Genomic DNA, 24,548 nt, shown 5'->3' on the forward strand with positions numbered 1-24,548 from the left:
TGTTTCCCCCCCCCCAAAAAACTAGCAGTTTTCCGACCCACCTAACACTGCCTCGATAGCATCAGCAAATATTCTTGGACCCTTTCTATTTAATGTTCCCCATCCCTGTAGAAGCAGTCTCTCCTGTCAACAAGCACAGACCAGGCTTTAAAAAATTCTACCCCTTCAACCTTGCACAATCTCTCCAGGACCGAACTGATCAACAAGTCTCTCATCATATACTCCCTCCTATCATGTCTGGGCAGAATTGCAGGCACTCACATTCAACCCTAACTCACAACTTTTTTTCAACATTGACCTGTACTTGATGAGTAAATCTGCAGATCTCTTACTCTTACTCTTAATGTCAATAGTTCAAACAAGGCCTTGAAAGATGATATCTGCTCTACAAAGTCATCAACTTTTGCTCCTGGCAGATTTACCCTGGTCGATTATAAAATGTATTAAAAGTGACAATGTCTAGTCTTATAGGCTGCATAGAAAGAAAGCAATAGACAAAGGTAGAATGTTGTTGTTAAAATAGCAAATGACCTCAAAACCATAAATTTAATGAAACTGCATGCTTTGAGAGTGAAATGTTGGACAAACAACTTGTGTGATCGAAACATGCTAATTTTGAGGTGACTGAAATAGACGTTTTACTCTTCCTTGTCATTGTTTAATTGGCTCTCTGAGATAAATGTTAATTAAACAAAGAGTTCCTCCCCATCAGTCACTTAAACAGAATTTCATCGACGTATGTGTGGGTCAAAGGATCATCGGCAATTTAGATGTGTCTCTAGCTAGCAGAGTAATAACTCATTCATAGTCGTTGCAGTTTTTCGTTTTAGATAAAACGTATTTCCCAGCGACAACAATCAATGTACCAACACACAAAAAAAAGGAAAATAAATTCAACACCAGAATAAAATCAGATGTGATGGACACACTGTGTATATGTATATTTGGCACTGATTGTGCTGAATATTTCACAACTATCTTTTATTTGCTACTATTTCTATAAGTGTGGCACAATAAAAACAATATTCGGAGGGCCAGTCACTGTGCTGATAAGAATGCGTTACATTTAATTAAAAAAAAAAAAAAAAAAATTCTCGTTTATTAATGAAATTCGTTAATTGTCTTAGAAATGAATCTGTCTTTTAAATTTAACAATCCTCTTTCAAGATCGGTCCCAAATGCAGCTGCATTGGAATAGTTATGCCACTGAACAAAATCAATGGTTTTTCTGGAGACAGTCTTTCATTTAGCTCTTCATACACTGAAAACCCCTTGAGAAAATAGAGAAGAAGTGAAACGCCTACTGCGTTTTTTTTCTTTAATTTCGAATTTTTGGTTAAGGGAGGGCATATCTCCCCCTGAATACGATCCCTGTTCCTAACCTCTTGCGGCACACCAATTGGGAATCTCTGTAATATAGGTTACAATTAATACTTTGGCTACTGGGCCCACTTTTGGACCCCAGGCATGATGTACTCCCAGCACCCCCCCCCCCCTCATAGACCCTGTACAAGGGGAAAATCACCTCCTTATCCCTGCTAGCAAAATTCCTGTATATCATTGACAAGACACCACGAGCTACTCTTGCACCTGTCTGCACTGCTCAGAAAACTACATATCTGACTGAACAATTACCCCCATGTCTTTTTCATTCTCAAACACCCTGAGTGTAGTACCGAACAGTTCGTACATTACTCTGGGATTACTGGTACCCATATGTGGTACTTTGCATTTGACAATGTTAAACTTTCCAACTCTCAGCCATTAGCTCAACTTCTCTGGATCCTGTTACAGTAGCAGAGAGGGAATTAGAGTTTTTAAGAGAGCACCTTTGACAAAGTGAAGAAAAAAAATTATGGATACTGGTCAGCAAACTTGCTTTAATATACAAGATCCCAACATTTCTTTTAATTATTTATGATTGAGCTCATCAGACTATCAAAAATACTATTCCCATCAAATCCATTAATACAAAACCGGAGAGATAACTAAGTTGGTTTCACAAGGCCTTAACAATTCTCCAATCTTAGGAGAAGTATAAAGTAAATATAGCTTATAAGATATATTTAACAAATATATAAGATGTACAATTTTAAAGTATAAATATACTTTAGAAAAAGTACACAAGAAGATTTTGGGTCAATGGAGTCTGGGAAAAAAAGAAAACAAATCTTCTGAAGGAACTGGCTGCATTAAAGTGGAAGAATTTGTTAAATTATATAATAAATTATATGGCCAAGATGTTGAAAGAAATAAACAATTTTAATCAACAATATTCCACCTTCTCTCTGCAATGAGCTATAGACATAATTTAATATAAATAAATAAATATGATCTTTATTGTAAGATGCAAGGGTACATGCAGATAATCTGACTTTACAAAATCCTTCAGGGCACTGAGCCAGGAGTTAAAAAGAGGCAGAGATACACTCTCCAGAAGTATAATACAGTGTAAGTAAAATAGCTTTATTAAATCATTATTAAATAAATTAATATTTTTCATATTAATCTTAACTTTTATTAAATTAAATATTAAATGAAATCTCACATTCTACTTGACAATCTAAATGAATTCTCCTTAAATTATGCAATTAATATTGATGGAATTCAAATGGCCTTATGGAAGCATTCCTTTGTTATTCTGACAACACTTGTTATATTAACATTAAATAATTTTAATATTAATCAACTTTGAAAGTGTCTTTCAAAAAAAGTGCCTTTCAAAGTGTTTAAATATAACTTTGAAAGTGTCTGCAATTCTGCCCAGACACGATAGGAGGGAGTATATGATGAGAGCCTTGTCAATCAATTCGGCCCTGGAGAGATTGTGCAAGTCTCAAAGAGTAGAATTTTTTTCAGCTTGATCTGTGCTAGCTAACAGGAGAGACTGCTTCTACAGGGATGGGATACACTTAAATAGAAAGGATGCAAGAATATTTGCTGATGCTATCCAGGCAGTGTAAGTGGGTAGGAAAACTGCTAGAATAAAAGAATAACGGTAGCTGCAGGCAGAAGTGAAAGTTATTCTTGTACTTCTTCTATTGTAATGAGCAGCAGCCTAGAGAGCAAGTTGTTGGGGATTTCAAGAGTTACTGGGAGTCATCATGGAATAAGGAAATACATGGGCAACTAAGGGCAACTAAGAGTAAGAACAAGAGCATGTATACTTGCATGTACACTAATGCTAGAAGTATAGTAAATAAAATTGATGAATTTGAAGTGCTGATCAAGACATCAAAAGCAGATATTGTCGGGATATCAAAGACATAGTGTCACACAGATATAAGCAGTGCAGAATTGGAATTTGGGGAGTACAATCTGTACAAAAAGGATGGAGAGGGTGGGAAGGGAGGAGGGGTTATGCTGTTAGTTAAGAAACATAACATCTAAGGAAGTGCATCCAGTTGACTCAGGTGGACAGTGCAATGTTGAGTCTGGTTGGTGTGACATAAACACTGGGAAAGGGAAAATGAGAGTAGGAGGATATTATAGTCCTAATGACGCTGATGAGTACAATGAACAGTTGTGCAGAGAAATAGAATGGGCAACTAAATGAGAATGTCTTGTAATAGGGAATTTAAATTTTCCAGATATCGACTGGAACTTGTGGGGTGGTCACTCGCACGCTAGCAAGACTTGTGATTTATTCGAGATTTGTTTTCTACAGCAACAACGTGTTCATGGACAACTAGAGGGAGTAATACCCTTGATCTGATTATCAGCAGTGATGACACATGCATTAGGAATTTGAAGATAAAGGAACCACTAGGTGACAGTGAATTTGAAGATAAAGGAACGACTAGGTGACAGTGTACTGATGTGGGATTTACTTAAAGATGTAAATAGCATCAAGGGTAAAGGGAAGGGTTTTTGTTTTCGTAAAAATGACTACAGAGGTCTCAGACAGTTTATAAATTCTATAGACGATGTGGGATCAAATTTGATAGATGATGATGTTGGTAACTGATGATGCTACCAAAAGTGTATTCAATATGAGAAGCCTTCAGTGACTTAATCTTGGGGCTACTAGGCTTTTCATACCAACTAAGAAATACTGTTCAAGGTTCAGGCCTAAATGGATGTCGGATGAATTAATGAGGCTCGTGGCAGAGAATAAAAATGCATGGTATGCATATAAATTATCAGGCGACACAGAAGCCTATGACAGATATAAGCTAGTCTGTAATCAAGTCACAATGGAGGCTAGTCAGGTGAAGGCAGATTACGAGAAATCTTTGGCAAATGATGCAAAGAAAAATAGTAAAGAGTTCTTTAATTATATAAACTCTAGGAGGAATGGGATGAATCAAATTGGTCCACTTAAGATGAATCAAATTGGATGAATCAAATTGGTCCACTATGTGTAAAGTACTACACATGGGAAACAGCAACCCCAGAGCAACGTATCAACTCTGTGGTACAACACTGACAGTGGTAGAGAATGAAAGGGACTTGGGGGTGGTTGTGCAGGCAGATATGAAGTTCTCTGAACAGTGCAGATGGGCTGCAAGAGTAGCTCATGGAGTATTGTCAATGATATACAGTAATTTTTCCAGCAGGGATAAGGAGGTGATTATTCCATTGTATAAGGCGATGGTCAGGCCACACCTAGAGTACTGTATACAGGTCTGGAGGCCTCATTTCAAGAAGGATGTAGAGCTGCTGGAACGAGTACAGAGAAGGGCAACAAGATTAGTGAATGGAACAAAGGGGTGCTCTTACGAAGAAAGGCTTAAGTTTTGCAAATTACAGTGTCTGGAGACTAGGCACCAGCGAGGTGATCTGATAGAGGTGTATAAAGCCTTGAATGGTTTAAGCATGCTCAATGCTGATGGGATTCTTCCTCTAGCTCAGAAAAATCACCTGAGAGGGCATAAATTCAAATTGAGGAAAGACAGATGTAGGATAGACGTGCGGAAATTTGCCTTTAGCCAGCGCGTGGTTGGTTGGTGGAACAGACTTCCATCCCTTGTGGTGGAGGTTGATAGCCTAAATAAGTTTAAGGCTCAGCTGGACAGGCACTAATAATATTAAGAGTAGGAGACCGGCAGAATTACTTAACAAGTACAGGTCACTGTTGAACAAAAGCCGAGAATTAGGGTTGAATTTGAAAGTGTCTGCAATTCTGCCCAGACACGATAGGAGGGAGTATATGATGAGAGCCTTGTCGATCAATTCGGCCCTGGAAAGATTGTGCAAGGCTCAAGGGGTAGAATTTTTTTCAGCCTGGACTGTACTTGTTAACAGGAGAGATTGCTTCTACAGGGATGGGATACACTTAAATAGAAAGGGTGCAAGAATATTTGCTGATGCTATCGAGGCAGTGTTAGGTGGGTCGGAAAACTGCTAGCTTGGGGGGAGACAAAGACCAATAGATTGACAGTAGCCACTGGCAGAGGTGAAAGAGATTCTTGCACTGCTTCTATTAGAATGAGCAGAAGCCTGAAAAACAAGATGCATGGTATTTCAGAGACTGCTGGGAGCCATTGCGGCACAAGTAAACACATGGGTTGTATTAGGGTAGCTAAGAATAGAAACAGGTGCAGGTATACTTACGTGTACACCAATGCTAGGAGTTTAGTAACTAAATTTGATGAATTTGAGGTATTGCTCAAAACATCGAAGGCAGATATTGTTGGGATATCAGAGACGTGGTGTCACACAGATATAAGGGATGCGGAACTGCAATTTGGGGAGTACAACGTCTACAGAAAGGATAGACAGGATAGGAAGGGGGGAGGTGTTATGCTATTAGTTAAGAAACACATAAAAACCAAGGAAGTGAAGCCAGTCGACATCGCTGGACAGTGCAGTGTTGAGTCAGTTTGGTGTGACATAAACATTGGGAGATCAAAATTGAGAGTAGGAGTGTGCTATAGGCCTAATGACTCTGATGAGTATAATAAGGAACTGTACAGGGAAATAGAGTGGGCCAGTAAATCAGAGTGTCTTATAATGGGAGATTTTAATTTCCCAGATATTGACTGGATTTTGGGGGCTGGTTACTCACACACTAGCAGGGCTTTTGTGGATTTATTGGATGATTGTTTTCTACATCAGCATGTTCGGGAGGCAACTAGAGGGAGTAATACTCTTGAATTGATTATCAGCAGTGATTCTTCATGCATTAAGAATCTGCAGATAAATGAACCACTAGGTGGCAGTGATCACAGTGTGCTGAAGTGGGATTTACTCAAAGAGGTAACTACCATTAGGGGTAAAGGGAAGGGTTATTGCTTCCGTAAAGGCGACTACGATGGACTGAGACAGTATTTAAATTCTATACAGTGGGACCAACTGATGATGTTACCAACAGCAAATTCAAAATGGGAAGCATTCAAAGAACTTATCTTGGAAGCTACTAGGCTTTACATACCAACTAAGAAATATTGTTCAAGGTTTAGGCCAAAATGGATGTCAGATGAACTAATGAGGCATATGGCAGAGAAGAAAAATGCATGGGATACATACAAATTAACACATTTCACAGAAGCCTATGATAGATACAAGTTGATATGCAACCAAGTTACAAAGGAGGTTAGGCAGGCGAAGGCAGATTACGAGAAATCCTTGGCAAGGGATGCAAAGAAAAACAGCAAAGAGTTCTTTACTTATGTAAACCCTAGAAGGAAGGGGCTGAATCAGATTGGTCCACTTGATATTGATGGGTCAAGTGTTGATGATCCTGCTCAGGTAGCTAACAAACTAAATGAATATTTTGCATCGATATTCACACATGAGGAGTTATTCAGCGAGGGGAATGCCAGAGGTGTATTCAACTCTAGCAGTAAGCTACAGAATCTTGAAATAACTGGGAGTAAAGTGGAGGAGAAACTGTTGAAGATAAACACAAGAAAGGCACCCGGGGTGGATGGGATCTATCCAGTTATATTAAAGGAGGCAGCAAAGGAAGTAAGCAAACCCTTAGCCATAATTATGAGAGCTTCCTTGGACTCAGCGGAGGTACCCATAGACTGGAAATGTGCAAATGTGACCCCAATTCACAAAGGAGGATCAAAGGCTGACACAAGTAATTATAGACCTGTGAGCTTAACTTCTGTTCCAGGAAAATTAATGGAGGCACTGGTTAAAGAAGCACTGCAGGATCATTTAGACAAGACTTCAGTTATAGCTCAGACACAGCATGGTTTTGTTAAGGGGAAGTCTTGCCTGACCAACTTGATTGGATACTATGATGCAGTCACAAAAGAACTGGATGCAGGGAATAACTTTGATATTATATACTTGGATCTTAGAAAGGCTTTTGATACTGTTGCACATGGAAGACTGCTACACAAATTGGAGCAGTGTGACATTGGAGGCAAATTGCTGCTATGGATAAAGGGGTGGTTGAGGGGGAGAAGACAGAGATTGGTAATCAATGGACACTGCTCATCGTGGACTGATGTTATTAGTGGAGTCCCTCAGGGCTCAGTGTTGGGTCCATTATTGTTTTCTGTATTTATAAATGATATTGATGATGGTATATCGGGCTTAATGTCCAAGTTTGCAGACGATACAAAGGTTGGCAGGGTTGTCAAGGACACTACTGACACTATGCTGCTGCAACAGGATCTGGAAAGGTTGAGCAGATGGGCTGAGAGGTGGCAAATGAAGTTTAACATTGACAAATGTAAAGTACTACACATGGGAAACAGCAACCCCAGAGCAACGTATCAACTCTGTGGTACAACACTGACAGTGGTAGAGAATGAAAGGGACTTGGGGGTGGTTGTGCAGGCAGATATGAAGTTCTCTGAACAGTGCAGACGGGCTGCAAGAGTAGCTCATGGAGTATTGTCAATGATATACAGGAATTTTTCCAGCAGGGATAAGGAGGTGATTATTCCATTGTATAAGGCGATGGTCAGGCCACACCTAGAGTACTGTATACAGGTCTGGAGGCCTCATTTCAAGAAGGATGTAGAGCTGCTGGAACGAGTACAGAGAAGGGCAACAAGATTAGTGAATGGAACAAAGGGGTGCTCTTACGAAGAAAGGCTTAAGTTTTGCAAATTACAGTGTCTGGAGACTAGGCACCAGCGAGGTGATCTGATAGAGGTGTATAAAGCCTTGAATGGTTTAAGCATGCTCAATGCTGATGGGATTCTTCCTCGAGCTCAGAAAAATCACCTGAGAGGGCATAAATTCAAATTGAGGAAAGACAGATGTAGGATAGACGTGCGGAAATTTGCCTTTAGCCAGCGCGTGGTTGGTTGGTGGAACAGACTTCCATCCCTTGTGGTGGAGGTTGATAGCCTAAATAAGTTTAAGGCTCAGCTGGACAGGTATTTTGAATGAACAGAGGGGTGAAGTGGAAGTGGTTTTTTTTTTTTTTTTGGCTGATGCTGCATAAGCTTGCTTTCTTGCATCAAATGCCTCTACTAATGCTAATGTTAACATAGATAGTTCGACTACTGATGATCCTGCTCAAGTAGCTGATAAACTGAATGAGTGTTTTGCATCTACATTCACACATGAGGAGTTATTCAAGGAGGAGAATGCCAGACGTTTATCAACGTCTGGCATTCGCAGATGTTGATAAACGTGAACTAAGTGATTTTGTGATAACTGGGAGCAAAGTGGAGGAAAAATTGTTGAAGTTAAACATAAAAAAGACACCTGGGGCAGATGGAATCTATCCAGTCACAATGAAGGAGGCAACAAAGGAAGTAAGCAAACCCTTAGCCATAATTATAAAAGGATCCTTAGAGTCAGGGGAGGCCCCCCCATCGACTGGAGGTGTGCCAATATATCCACAATTCACAAAGGGGGGTTCAAAGGGTGACACAAATAATTACAGACCTGTTAGTTTGACTTCTGTTATGGGGAAAATAATGGAGTCAGTGGTTAAAGAGGTGATACAGGTTCACTTAGACAAGATAACAGCAATAGTTCAGAGGCAGCATGGGTTTGTTAAAGGGAAGCTTGTATGACCAATTTGATTGGATACTATATGGTCACAAAGCAACTGGATGCAGAGATTAACTTTGATATCATATATTTGGATCTTAGAAAGGCTTTTCATACTGTTGCACATGGAAGACAACTGCACAAATTAGAGCAGTGTGGCACTGGAGGCAAATTTCTGCTATGGATAAAGGGATCTTTGAGTGAGAGACGACAGAGATTGGTCATCATTGGACACTGTTCTTTGTGGACTAATGTTATTAGTGGAGTCCCTCTGGTTTCAGTGTTGGGCCCATTGTTGTTTTCTGAATTTATTATTGATATCGATGAACGTATATCAGCCTTAATGTCCAAGTTTGCGGATGATACAAAGGTTGACAGGGTTGTTAAAACACAGTATGCTACTGCAACAGGATCTAGAAAAGTTAGCCAGATGGGCTGAGAAGTGGCAACTGAAGTTTAAAATTGACAAATATAAAGTACTGCATATGGGTAGCAGTAACCCAAGAGAAACATACCAACTCTGTGGTACTACACTCAGGGAGGTGAAGAATGAAAAAGACCTGGCAGTAATTGTGCAGTTAGATATGAAGTTCGCTGAGCAGTGCAGACGGGCTGCCAGAGCAGATCATGGAGTTTTGTCAATGATATATAGAAATTTTGCTAGCAGAGACAAGTGATTATCCCTTTGTATAGGGCAATGGTCAGGCCACACGTTGAGTACTGTATACAGCTCTGGAGGCCCATTTTAGAAAGGATGTAGAGTTGCTAGAACAAGTACAGAGAAGGGCAACATGATTAGTGAGGGGAACAAAGGGGTGCATTTATGAAGAAAGGCTTAAGTTCTGCAAGTTGCAGCATATGGAGACTAAGCACCTGTGAGGTGATCTGACTGAGGTATATCAGGCCCTGAATGGTTTGAGCAGGCTCAATGCTGACGGAATACTTCTGCTTGCTCAGACTAAGAACCTGAAAGGGTAATGATTCAAATTGTGGAAAGATTGTAGAATAGATGTGCGGAAGTTTGCCTTAAGTCAACGGGTAGTTGATTGCTGGAACAGGCTTCCATCTGTTGTTGTGGAAGTTGATAGCTTAAATAAATTTAAGGCTGAATTAGAAAAAACATGTGGAGTTACCAGATTATTGAAATGGAAAGGTTTTCTTTCTTTTTTTTTTTTTTTTTTGCTGATTCTGTATAAGCTTGGTTTCTTACATCATATGCCTCTACTAATGATAATGCTAATAACATCACTAGATATTATATTTAATGTAACAAGTGTTCTTTAAATATAACCAACTCTTGTTTAAACATAACATCACTACATGTTATATTCAAACTTGGGATGTTACTATCAATATTGAAAATAATTATAATTCTTCCTTTATTTAAAAAGAGAAACGAAGACAATCCTTCCTCATATAGACCCATACATAAAACCAACATCGTAAGGAGAACTAACAGAATATATCAATTATACCCAGATCAGAAAGTTTACTATTAACAAAGTCAATAATGTTCATCATAGACTTTTTTATGATCATCCACAGTGACTAACTTTATTTCATTAAAACACAATACACCAATGAGCCAAAACATTATGACCAGGGAGTCATTATGCAAATCGAAGCAAATTCAGGTGAACTATGGTGTGTGCGTGGGTGAGGACATTGGAAGCAATTTTATCTATGTCATCTTGATGGAGATCAGGTACCTCCATAGCCAGGTGGGAAGGAGTAGCAGTGCGTAGCACACGATTCTTGATTAGACCGGGGTTCGAGCCCATCACCACCAAATACGGAGGATGCGGAAAGGTCAGGGAATGACCACCGCATATCCTGGAGCAATATGGCCTTAGTTGCTAATGCTCCTAAAAAACCAAATAACAAACAAACAAACAAACCTGATACTGAGCTCCGTTAATCAGTGTTACTCTTGTTCTTCAGATGGAAAGGCAGCAGACTTAAGCAAGTTTGACAAAGGCCAAATTGTAATGGCCAGACGGCTGGGTCAGAGCATATCCGAAACGGCACAGCTGGTGGGGTGCTCATGGTGAGCCATGGTTAGTACCTACCAGAAGTGGTCCGAGGAGGGGGAACCCATGAACCGCTGGCGAGGTGTTGGACGACCATGGCTCATTGATGGTCCAAGGTGAGAAAAGGCTCTCCCGGATGGTACGTGGCAACAGAAGGGCGTGACCCAGCATTCTAATTACTGGCAACTCGCCAGTAATTGGAATGCTGGGTCACAACAGACAGTACATCGAACCCTGCTGAAAATGGGGCTGCATAGCCGCAAGCCACTCCGAGTGTCCATGCTAACCATGGTTCACTGGTGACAGCACCAACAATGGGCATGCAAACATCGAAACTTGACCTTGAGTGATTGGAAGAAGGTTGTCTGGTCCAATGGATCACATTTCATGTTGTACCATGTGGACAGCTGGGTACACGTGCATCGTTTACCTGTGGAAGTGATGGCACCTGGATGTACCAGGACGAAAACAAGTCTGTGGCGGCAGTGTCATACTTTGGGCGATGTTCTGCTGGGATACCCTGGGTCCAGTCATCCATGTGCCGGGCACTCTCTGGTATTCGTTCTCCCCATATTGAAACATAGCAGTGTGTAATTAACATTTTTTCTCTCTACAAGTTTGACTTCCATTTTCATTTCGATTGATTAACAGATGAGCAGAGTTTAAAAAAAATGTTTCCAACTTGCATTTGATTATTTTACACTCTCCAGAAAAAAAACATGGCGTCTACAACCTACCTTTGGTGGGAGAGTTTCCTCAGGTCCCTTAGACTGGCAAACTGCAATCATATGTTTACAAAGTCATAAGATCCTACTTCAGTAACAGATCAATTCAGGTCACTGCCCAACACCTGTCATATTCAAAATTTATAAACAGAGGTTTCCCACAGGGGTCAGTACTAGGACCACTCCTTTGGAACTCTGTACTTGACCAGTGGCTCACCAGAGGTTTTGACAACCGTGTCAATTTCGCCTATGTAGATGACTTGGTTATTTGCATTGCAGGAAGATCCAGGAGAATCCTTGAGGACGGAGCAAAGATTGTCTTGGATGACCTGGTAAGCTGGACCCTCACAAATAAATTAAAAATATCAAACACAAAAACAAAGCTAATGATCTTCCAAAACAGGTTGGATTACTGAAGACCTCCTAAAGTGCTTATTCATGGGAAGCAAATTCCATATGTGGCACAAACTAAACACCTTGGCATAATATTGGACAACAGGCTCAGTTTCCGACCACACGTGAACAGTTTAGCAAACAAAACCAAAGCCTTCACTACAGCCATCATCAGGATCTCCCGTTTGGACTGGGGACTCACCAAAAGAACCCTATCTCTGTACTATAAAGCTGTGTTCTTGCCAATTGCCTCCTATGCTGCTGGGGTCTGGTTCCATAGGGTCACTAACAGTAAAATATGGGCCAAACTCCTTTCCATGCAAAGAACCATGCTGCTTGTGACACACTGAGTACCAAGAACAACATCAACTAATGCACTGCGGATTCTATCAGAGGCCCTTCCCCTGAATGTATATACAGCTTATAGAGGCTTCATCTACAAACACAAAAAAGGCCTAACAACCTCACTCCTTGGAATAGCCCACAATCCTGCTACAAATATCAAACAAGAAAAAATAAACCTATGGAATAAACTCCTCTCCCTTTGGCTGGTCACCAGACTTTTTATCCGGGATGTCACCTTTGCCATGAATAAGCCACACTGTAATTGGGTCTATGCATCGATGAGCACATCCTAACAGGACATGGTACTCTTAAAGTGCAGCTGTTCCAATTCAGACTGGCGACATATCCTCATTTCTCCTGTGGGGAAGAGGAATCCTGGAACCACGTCCTATTGTCCTGCCCCAACTATGAAGAACAACGGACAACACTTAAAAATAAGGTTCAGAACATCTCAGAAATCAATCAATCTTAAAGACTTAATTGAAATTGAGACTAACTTTCAAGCCCTTCAAATCTTCACCAATGACATCTTCAGCAGAAGAATGCAGATGCTTCACCACACTGGATAATTCAACAAGCTCTTGCTGAGCTGTTCCCTGTGTCACCTACCAGTGATCCTGGACTTGAATTCTTTTGATCTGAGGTTGCTCAGAGATGTCAACCACTGTTTTTTTTTTTTTTTAATAATTATTTTATTTATTTATTTATTTATTTTTATTATTATTTTATTTATTTATTTTTTTATTATTATTATTTTATTTATTTATTTTTTTTTTCTTTTTCCTTCTGCTGGTACTCAGGCATCCTGAGTATGGAATTGCACTACCTCCAGTGGATGCAGGATTTTAGTGCACTACTAAGGAGCAGATAGTAGATAATGTCAGGCTTGTGCTTTGGAATGGGCATCAGGCAGCAGTTGCTCGGGTGTTGGCTGCTCACATTTCAGGCCCTGTTTACATAGATTCTATAGTCAAGACAGAGACAATTTGCGGAGATGGACTCAGGTCCTGGAGCCGCTACAAACAGGCCACATACATACACATACACATAAATGTCACTGAGTGTGCATTTCTTTTACTTTTGAGTCTTGAGAGTTTTGTTGTGTTTTACAATTTTGTAAGAGAAGCTCCATTTTCTGCTGGAGTTTCTTACACAGGTTCGAATGATTGTAAATAGAAAGTGTTTATGTATTTTTGTATTTATGTAAATAAATAAATAAAAAAAATAAAAAAACCTAAACATCATTGCTGACCAAGTACACCCTTTCATGGCAATGATCTTCCTCTGACGGTGCCGTCTTTCAGCAGGATAATGAACCATGCCACACAGCCTTGATTGTTCAAGACTGGTTCGCGGAATATGAGGAAGACTTCCAGGTATTGCCCTGGCCTCCAAATTCCCCAGACATCAATCCCAATAAGCATCTGTGGTTTGCGTTGGAATAGCAACTCCGATCTGCAGCATCTCAACCATGGACCGTACAGGAGTTAAAGGATCTGCTGGTTACATGTTGTTACCAGATACCTCCATTTAGAAATTTTGTAGCGTCCATGCCTCACCGGGTACAAGCTGTTTTGGCTGCACATGGAGGACCAACATCATATTAGGTAGGTGGTCATAATGTTTTGGCTCATTGGTGTATTATTTGCACATTGTAATTGATGATATTCATTGTACACTTGATAGGAATAATAAGAATGATTATATTTAGTATTAATACTGAAAACGTAATGTAAGAAAACAAAACATCAGTAAGAAAAAAAAAACTTCTTATCTCACTTATCCACACTCTCTAATAGTTTGTCTAGGTCTTGCTCAAATTTTTATTGAAACTACCCAGATCCACAAAGCTAGATGGAAGTATGTTCCAACAATCAACTACTTATTTTTTTTTTTTGAAAACCGCAAGCAAGGGAGGAATTAGAATCTACAGTACTTAATACTGTGCATGGTTTGAAGGTTGAGAAAATGAAATAAGATACTTATTGACATTAGACTTGAATTTTGTAGATTGTAATTTATACGATATACTAATGAAGGGAGGTTGTTCCAGAAAACAGAAGTCAAAGTGGAAGAAGAAAAGTTGGTTTTGTGTGCTGACTGGTTGCAGCATATATTTGGACTGTTTTGGAAAAGAGAGAGAGACAGAGAGAGTGGATATTATAAAGCCACTTCTGAAAAACAGCACCCATGGAAGTATCTATAGAAAAAGCATGCAGCAGAAACAGAACATCTATGTATGACAGAGAGAGAGAGAGAGAGAGAGAGAGAGAGGGGACACTTTGTATGATATAAGTCATTAATTAACCTCACTGCCTCTTTTGAATGGAATCTAAAAGACTGAGAGAGGTTTTGGGGGCAGTGTCACAGTGTGGGAACATTCTATGGTAGGGCAGATTTGCGATTTGTACAGAGTGAGTGAACAGCTGTTTAGAAGAAAAGTAATGCAATGCCATTTCCAATATGGTAGCACCTCAAGCACGTGTGCCCCACGAAATCATGTGCTTTTGAAACTTAGTGATATCTTTACTACATCCCATAACTGCTACTTTATCACTTTGACTTTCATGACCACATGCAAGTTACCGCTACTATAGCAAACCAAAGCTGTTGGCTTTTTATAATGTGAGCTATGTGGAATAGTCCATTATGGATGGAATGGTAACAATTCAGTGATCACGAAGTGTATATATATGTGTATGGGAGGTATCAAAACGTTCGTACCCTCACCTAGATAAAACATCAGTAGGAGGATGCCGTTTTTAATATAAGCTGTCTACATATTCAATAATTAAAGTTTGAAATGTCATTCCCATATAGGTGATTGTACACCAGAGGTTGAGCCCGGAATGTGAGGAAGGACACTAGAATTGACAAAGTGGAGTATCGAGCAGTGATCAAGTTCCTGTATTTGCAGGGCAAGAAAGCTCAGGAAATTGATGAAGACATGAAAGCTGAGTATGGGCAGAATTGTCAATTTTATGACACTGTAAAAAAGTGGAGATGAGGTTCCAGTGCGGTGGTACAAGTGTCTTTGATGAGCCAAAGAGAAGGAAGGCCATCAACATCCACAGACAGTGAGATGGTTGCAAAGGTTGAGCTGTATCATATATTGACAGACATGTGACAATTAATTTTATCACAAATGCAGTGAGAATTATGGGTCTGTTCACAGCATTTTACATGACCAACTGCACATGTCTAAGATCTCCGCACAATGGGTTCCAAGATTGCTAAGGCCTCTATAGAAACAATGTCGAATGCAATGTTCTCGTCAACTGTTGGATTTGTGTAATGCAGATGTTGAGAACTTTTCTGATCAGTTAGTGACAAATAACGAATGCTGGGTGTACCTATGATCCGAAGACTAAAGACATGTCAAAGCAGTGGAGGGAAGTTGTCTCAGGAAGTCATCAATGAAGTGCAATCGTGGTTTCAGGCAAAACGTGCAGACTTCTACGATCAAGGCATTAAACAACTGATCCATAGGTGGGAGAAATGTTACTATACACGGAGACTATATAGAAAAGGATTAAAGTTCCTGTGACCTTTCTAGGGCTAATATTTCTAGGTACGGGTATGAACTTTTTGATACCCCTCGTATGTATAAATTTTACTATTTGAATGATTACTATCAAATTTTATTAATTTTTTTAATTAAATTATATATTTTTAATATTTATCTAATTTTTTATCAAATATGCATTACCATATTTACCTTTTGTCTATTTATATTGAAAAATTTATTTTCTTTTTAATGTTTTTAAAAAAATTTAATTCATATTTTCATTAATTTTTTAATTAATTCTCTACTTTAATTGATTTATCTGCTTGAATTCGCTTTTTTTATTTCTGTTCACTATGTAATATACATCCTTCTGTGTAAATCAAAGCTTTATACAGAAGTTGGGAAACAAGATTAGTGAATGGAACAAAGGGTTGCTCTTACGAAGAAAGGCTTAAGTTTTGCAAATTACAGTGTCTGGAGACTAGGCACCGGCGAGGTGATCTGATAGAGGTATATAAAGCCTTGAATGGTATGCTCAATGCTGATAAGATTCTTCCTCTTGCTCAGAATAATCACCTGAGAGGGCATAAATTCAAATTGAGGAAAGACAGATGTAGGATAGATGTGTGGAAATTTGCCTTTAGCCAGTGGGTAGTTGGTTGGTGGGACAGACTTCCATCCCTTGTTGTGGAAATTGATAGCCTAAATAAATTTAAGGCTCAGTGGAAAGCTGTGCCAAAAATATTTCGAACAAACGGAGGGGTGAAGTGGAAGTGTTTTTTTTTTTTTTGGCTGATGCTGCATAAGCTTGCTTTCTTGCATCATATGCCTCTACTAATGCTAATGCTAATTACACATTGAATGTACTAACAATGGCATACATAATAATTACTTAGAAAAGACCTAAATATTAAGTGCACTTTCCTTTCTTCCTCAAATAAAAACAAAATTGTAAAAATAATGTTTAATAGCAAAAATAAAGAAAGAAAGAAAAAGATGACTGCAAATGCAAGTGGCTGCATAAGCAATATCCAACAACACGTCACTTAATATATACTGGCAATACGAAAAAAAAAAAAAAAAGTGCAGGAAATGAACATGGAAACAAAATAATAAACACAGAATTAGAAATTAAAGGAGAGCAGAAGGAAGATGTATCATATACAGGGTCCAGTCACATTATTATGACCACCTACCTAGTATCCAGAAAATGCTCCTTTTGCAGCATGCACAGCAGCCAGCCGCCGTGGGAGGGACTCAATAATTCAGTGGAAGGTTGCTACGGATATCTGTGACCATGCAGATTGCAGTGCACCCCAGAGTTCCTGTAGACTCCTTGGTGGAGGATTCATCCATTTGATGTGTTGTACGAGGTGGTCTCATAGATTTTCAATTGGGTTAAGATCTGGGGAATTTGGTGGCCAAGGGAGTTGTTGTTGTTGTTATTTGGTTTTTAGGCGCATTAGCAACTAAGGCCATATTGCTCTGGGGATATGCGGTGGTCATTTCCTGACCTTTCCGCATCATCCGTATTTGGTAGTCACGGGCTTGAACCCCGGTCTAATCAAGAAGCACGTGCTACACACTGCTGCTCCTGTCCATCTGGCTACGGAGGTGCCGCCAAGGGAGTAACTTGAAGTCTTCGTCCTGATAATCAAATGACTCATGGACAATTCTGGAAACATGGCATGGCACACTGTCTTGCTGATAGATACCATCGCCCTCAGGGAACATGGTCAACATGTATGGGTGTACCTCATCGGTCACGATCGATATGTCACCATTTGCATTTAGGCCGCCCTCCAGAAATATCAGCGGATCCAAGCCATGCCATGAAAACATTCCCCAGACCATAACATATGCATTATGCTGCCACCACCACCAGCCTGCCTCTGCCAACTATCATGTCTGGGTGTCTGTTCTTGGAGGTTTCACGCCTAATATGCCACCATCCATCCATTCGGTGGGGCAGAAACCATGACTCATTGGAGAAGGCCACCCGTTACCACTCGGCCGGCGTCCTGTGTTGGTATTGCTGTGAAAACTGACGGCATTGTTTGTAATGAACAGCCGTCAGCATGGGTGTTGTCACCAAGCATCTGCTCCAGAGCCCAATGTGCAATAGGGTTCACTGCACCATCATGTTGGAGATGTTTCTGGTGGTCCCATGGTTCGTTTGGACAGCCAGTTGAGCAACAGTAACGTGCCGATTGGTCCTGACCAAGAGTTTCAGCCGAGGTTCACCTCTTGGATCAACGGTGCATGGGGCTCCACAACTGACACATCGGGTCGTCAAAACTGTCCCATTCGTTCAGTCTTGATACACTTTCACCACTGCAGCATGTGATCATTTCACAAAGCCCGCTGTTTCGGAAATGCTAGCATCCCTAGCCCGATAGCTGATGATCATGCCTTTTTCCAGGTCTGATAGGTCGCGTGCTTTGCCCATGACAGAGGCTGTTACTGTGTTCATGGATGCCGAACATCAAGCCTTATATACTTGCAGTGTGTAAACTTGACACATGCGCTGTATGATTCGCTAGGAGTGTGTGATGTCTGCATTGGGGGGGGGGGGGTCATAATATCGTGACTGGACTCTGTACATATGAACATATACATATATACATGTTGAAGGAATATTTATATTCCTTTCATTTCTACTTCTGTCTTCATTATTTATTTGTTTCTTCGCTCATTTTCCGTACTTTTTTTTTCATAATGCTTATACATATGTGCCAAAAATATTTAAAGCGACTAATCTTTACCATCTTTCATAAGTAACCAGTTGTGATCCAACTGTTTTTCAGCTTGAAGATAATACCTTCCATCAGTCCATAATGCAGCATATTCATTGGTTACAACAGCAGTTCCTGAAATATTAAATAGTTAAACTGAGTTATTGATATTTAAATTCTCTTGTCTATTTTCTTAATCTCTTGTAAATTTTCTTATCTATTCAACTATAAAATCTATTCAAAAGATAAATAATTTTTATTCTGTAGAAAAAGCAAATCTTTATAATGGATACTGCTTACAAACACTTTATAGCAAAAGCATCTATAAATTTTTATCATTTATATATACAGTAATACCCCGACTTACGCGAACTCGGAGTTACGCGGTTCTTGATTTTTTTCGTTTGGCAACGCTGCCGCCCACTATCTTCAAGGTCGTTTTTCGTATGTTATCGATATACGGTGCGACGGCGGAGAATGAGAGCGAAAGATGAACAAAATTCAACTTTGTTGCTTTTATGTTTTTTATATCAGTGAAGGGGAAACACATTTCACCATAATAACGTAAAAACCAACACAATTCCAGCTATCGGTATAATCGGAAATGCAATTAGATCGAGTTTACTACCAGTTTATAACAGATTTCACTAGCAGAAACGCAACTGTATTTTTATTGTTTTATGGTAGTAACCCCTAGAAATGTGAGGTGTTAATAGTGTATCTCTGCCTTTATGGTGTTGTTTATTCAGTTGCTACATGCGCGCAGCTTTGTTTATGCGTATCAAGCGTGCCTCCTCGTTTTGTAATTGTGCTTTATTCCCTAAAAATGAGTAAAATACTTAATTAAAAGGTGTGAAAAGGAAGCGTCCTGGTGAAGACACTGCAGATTCAGAGAGAAAAAGAAAAGCAATTATCGATAAACAGAGGCGGACTGGATCAAAAATTCTTACCCGGGAAAATTTATAGTGGCCTCATACTATGGTTTATGGCCAAAATCACACTGGCCCACCGGGGTTTCCCCGGTAAGGCTTATGGCCAGTCCACCTCTGTCGATAGAGAAAAAATATGAAATTGTGAAACGCTTTGAGCGAAATGAAAGACCATGTGATATTGCACGTGCTACAGGCCTAAATGAAGCAACGGCGAAAAGCACATGACAGTTGCAAACTTGACAGGTTGAAAATTGAAAAGGGCTCAATTGTAAAGGGCTTAAAAATTTTAGAAAACATAGACTCCAACGAAGAACGCGTTATAGCTACAAAGCAAGGAATAAAAAAAATTATTAGCTTGCTACGAAGAAATTCTGCGTGAAAAAAAGAACGCGCTGTGTCGTCAGACGAATTTGTTAGATTTTATGAAGCCATCGACATCGAAATAACTTTTTTACGTAAGTCATTTGTTTTTTTTAATACATATTTTGTATTAATATGTATAAAGTACTGCAATTTTATTAATATTTTTCTTCTAAACTAGTGTTTTTGTTAGTCCTTGGTCCCAATTAAGCAAAATTTATATGTATTTATATGCAAAGTTGTACCCCGACTTACGCGAATTCGACTTACGCGATTTTCGTCGGACCCACCTATCGCGTAACTTCGGGGTATTACTGTATCACTAATAAGCCAAAACATTATGACTATCTTCCTAATAGCGTGTCACCTTTCGGCATAAGTGGCCACCCAGTGGCACTGACTAAATAAAACCACAAAGGTGTCCTTGGGTATCTTGTACCAGCTGGAAATCCAGTTCATATAGGATAACCAATGCCTGCCTTATTGCCACAAATCATTTCCCGTTCAAATTCTGGTCCTTCCCTTTTCCCATCACACTGACAAACAGCTACCTGTGTCATCACCGTATATAGTTCACTTATAGGTGGAGGATCCAAATACCAAATCTGTTGATCCATATAATCCCAGGATCTATAGGACTCATATCTGGCACAGTCAGCAACCCAGATAGCACCTGGAAGTCAATTTCATGTTCAACAAACCATTCTAGAACAATACTGGCAACATGGCAGATTGCATTATCCTGGAACACACCTGTGCCTTCCAAGAAGACAATCACCATGGGTGGGGGACTTATCAGCCACAATGGATAGTTAGTTTTTAGCATTCAGAATGCAGTCTAGGGGCATGAGGGCTCCAAGAGATTCCCGTGGAAACATTCCTCCAATACCAAAACGATGCTGCCACTTTCTTATTTCTATAGGAGTAGTACATTAAAATGATTCCTCTCCACAATTTGTTGCCATACCCTCCCTGTCTACCATATACACGACAGAGCAAGAAACATGAGTCATTGAAAAAAACAAATTTTTCTCAGTTGTCAATGGTCCAATGACACTGTTCAGATGCAAACTTTAAGTGCTGTTGGTGATGAACAGCTATAAGCATGGGTAGCATAACCAGGTGCCTATACAGTGGAGGGTTCATTTGATCATGATCTTGGAAATGCCGCTGGTCATCTATTGGTTAAAATCCATGGTCAGTTGTTCCACCATCTTCTATCTATCGGTCACACAAGGTGGGACAGTACATTCAGCACAACCATCAAATAAGGCGTGAGCACACACCACTGGCTCAATGACTACTGTTCTGTCCACTACCCATCTCTTGGAAAACCTTAACTACAGCACATTGAAAACTGCCCACAAAACTCACATTTTCCACAGTACTGCTACCTGCTTCCAGGGAGGAACAGCCAATTGCTAAAACATGGCATTGGTTATAATATTTTGACTGTCAAATGTGTATCGTGTGTGTAAATATCAAAATTCATTTGTATGTACAGGTAGTTCTCGACTTTACGAGTTAATTCATTCCTAGTGTGCGCTTGTAAATCGAAAACTCGTAAAGTGGGAATTTATTTCCCATAGATATAATGTTAAAAATAGGGGTTATGTTATCAACAATGAAATTAGTTAGCTAATTAGTTTATGTTTAAACAATGATTGATTTATCCAAAGAAATGAAAACGTAGCCTGTAAAATCAAGCAAATTATAATAATAGAGAAAATGTTTATTCTTCATCATCATCGAGTAAATGCACACTCATTGATCACTCATTATTGGCTCAGCATTCATTGGTTTGTTACACAAGGAGTCGTCTTCTTCAGAAATGATTCAAGAGGTGTTTATTTTCAAGATAATCTTCTCTTTTCTTTTTTATTTCAATAGCATGCATAAGCATTTTTTAACGGAACGCACAAATTGCAACTAACACGATTTGGGCGGAGTAACAAGTTTACGAAGCTTTAAAAAAAAAGGAATGAAGACAAGATTCTGAAAATTTATTTATGTTTTTTATACGATTGAAGATTTCAGTAAAGGGCAAACACATTTCACCATAATAACATAAAAACCCACACAATTCCAGCTATCGGTATTTTCACAAATGCAATAACATCGAGTTTACTACCCATTTATAACTGCTTGCAGTAACAGAAAAGTCAAATAAACTGGAAAGAGCAAATTGTTTTCATTCTTTTATGGTCATGACTTCCAGAAATGTGCTTTAGAAAAATATCACAAAGCTGTTCAAAATTGGTTTTTATAATATATGATAACAATGAAAGTGTATTTAATGATTTTAATTGGTAACTAATACAATTTACACTATAAAAACTACCTTTTAGGGATTATGTAGCGAAAATTTGAACTTCCGAGGTCGTGGAATGAATTACCAAAAAACAATGTGTTATTGGGTTCACATTACGTTATTTTCATGATAGGATGGTTAATCCGTTACCATCCTATCATGAAAATAATGTAATCTGAACCCATTAATATCGTAAAGCAGGGTACACTGTATTGTATAGCGTGGTTTGAAATGCGGTATTTATGAATGTTTAATATTCATATTTTGCAATTAATGTTCATATTTTCAATTTTGTTGATACTCGAAAAAAAAAACAAAAAAACTCGTAAATCCGGGAACTCATAAAGTGAAAACTCGTAAAGTGAGAACTGCCTGTATAAATAATTAAAATTAATTATTGGCATTTGTAAATTTATGGCATTTGCAATTTTTATTAATTGGCATTTTTTCTAAATTACTTTAGGAGCACTTTCCTTCAGAAATATCCTTTATCCTTATTTATTTCTTCCCTTCCCTTCCTTCTGCAATTATGTAGTGGTTTACTTTTAATTCACTACCCACTTGGCTTGCCATACAACTCGCACATTCTTATTTCATATTCTAATTATATTTTTGCAACATGTGGTAGCTAATGCTTTGCATTCACAAATGTTTGCTATACTGATTTTCTTTTTTCTGTTTTTATTTTCTTCACTGTTTGCTTATTTATTTTTATATATATCAAAAATATATTTATCCCCGCCTTTGACCCTTCAGTTGTCTTGTGACCTTATGCTCAAGTGGATGACTATAATCATCCAATTTAAAAATTCATTTTTGTGTTTGTTTTTCTGTTTTTTTTTTTTCTTTTTTTTTTTTTGGTTTATAATCTCATGACAGTTATTTCTAGATTTCAGAGACATGATACACAGCTTTTAAGTTTCTGAAACTAAAAACTGCCTTAAAAAAAAAAAAAAAAGTGGTCTGATGCACCGCATTGATAGAAACTATGTATTTCACAAAAATGGAATAAAAATGTTGGTTTCCAATGTATGCCTATTAGGCTATACATTTTTAACAAATGATCCTCTTTAAAAGTAGCAACTAAGTTGTTCACTTCACGGCATATAACACACTGGAATGCAAAATTGTGAAAAGGAAATATGAAAACACAGAAATGAAAATAGTCTAAGCAATTCAGCTCCAGTAGAGTGAAATTTGTCTTTTAATTTCTTGAAGGAATATTGAAGGATTCTCAGACACTTCATAGTACTTCCTGTATCATGTCTTCAGTGAATGAATTACTGTCCTGATTACACTTCAAATTCACGCAAACACACATGTTCACTATAACAAAGACAGCAGTCCAGTCACTGAAGTAACTGTACAAGGACCACAATATATCTGTAAACTATCTGTATTCCTTACAAAAATTTAAAACAGGTTTCACTCTACATAGGTTGAAATTTTCAGATTTTTACTATTCTCCAAATAACAACTTAATTGCATTTTATTACAGAAAAAATACAGAAACAATATTTGTAAATCAAATGAAACTTAGGAAGACACAAATTTTATTTCAAAAACTACATTATGAAATGCTATTATTAATATAGAGCATATCCAGAACAATAAAGCTATAGAAGAAATGTAACCCTTAGTATTTAAATTTACATTACAAACCACTGTACCCTCCCCCCTGGAGTGCAAGAAAAAAGATGAATGAGTGAAAAATAAATAAAAAATAAATACATATAACCTAATAAAAAAATATATTATAAAATATAAGAAAAAAGTATAAAAATAGAATGCAGATTATGAATGAAGTAAATATCTCTCCCACCCCCACTGGGCGAGGGGGAGATTACTCCCCTTTCCCTTTGCCTGGTGGGTTCCCCACTGCCAGTAACATATCCTACTCCACGGAACAGGATGGGCAGTTTCACCTTCCTACCAGATTTGACACTTACATGTACCTGACAACGATCACCGACGGTGACATACTGCAGCTCTGCTGCTGACACGCCATTTGATGATCTGAACCTACTCAAACCCAATTCCCTTTAAAACCCATCCCCAGGTGGAGGGTGGACACAGGTCTCTGTCTCCTCCCCTCCCAGCCTCCCCATACTTCACCTGGTGCAGCTCATCCCCACTGACCTCTTTAGGGATGCCAACTCTATCATCCCCATCCTTCTATTTCCTCCAATCTTCAGTCTCCTCCCCGACTCTAACTAAACCGACTGAATATGCCCCCTAATAATGCCACCAAATTCTAATCAACGTCTAAATTCAATTGCCTTCTTGTAAATCTCTT

At 38.8% G+C, this 24,548-nt stretch overlaps 1 protein-coding gene across 2 annotated transcripts in view; it reads right to left on the reverse strand.

The window, feature by feature from the left end:
* The window catches only part of LOC150083167 (xaa-Pro aminopeptidase 1-like), an 886,380-nt gene that overhangs the window by 724,111 nt on the left and 137,721 nt on the right, over positions 1–24,548 (reverse strand). Inside the window, exon 4 of one of the 2 annotated variants that reach the window (XM_090377885.1) lies at positions 18,680–18,784. In XM_090377885.1, the coding sequence (XP_090234011.1) occupies positions 18,680–18,784 (105 nt within the window). Of the gene's footprint in view, positions 1–18,679; positions 18,785–24,548 lie in introns of those variants that run through there. The other variant, XM_090377886.1, reaches the window with a different exon arrangement.

Source organism: Mastigoproctus giganteus, chromosome 7 (assembly GCF_048544385.1).
Source record: "Mastigoproctus giganteus isolate SK-2022 chromosome 7, ASM4854438v1, whole genome shotgun sequence".
Taxonomy (NCBI): Eukaryota; Metazoa; Arthropoda; class Arachnida; order Uropygi; family Thelyphonidae; genus Mastigoproctus; species Mastigoproctus giganteus.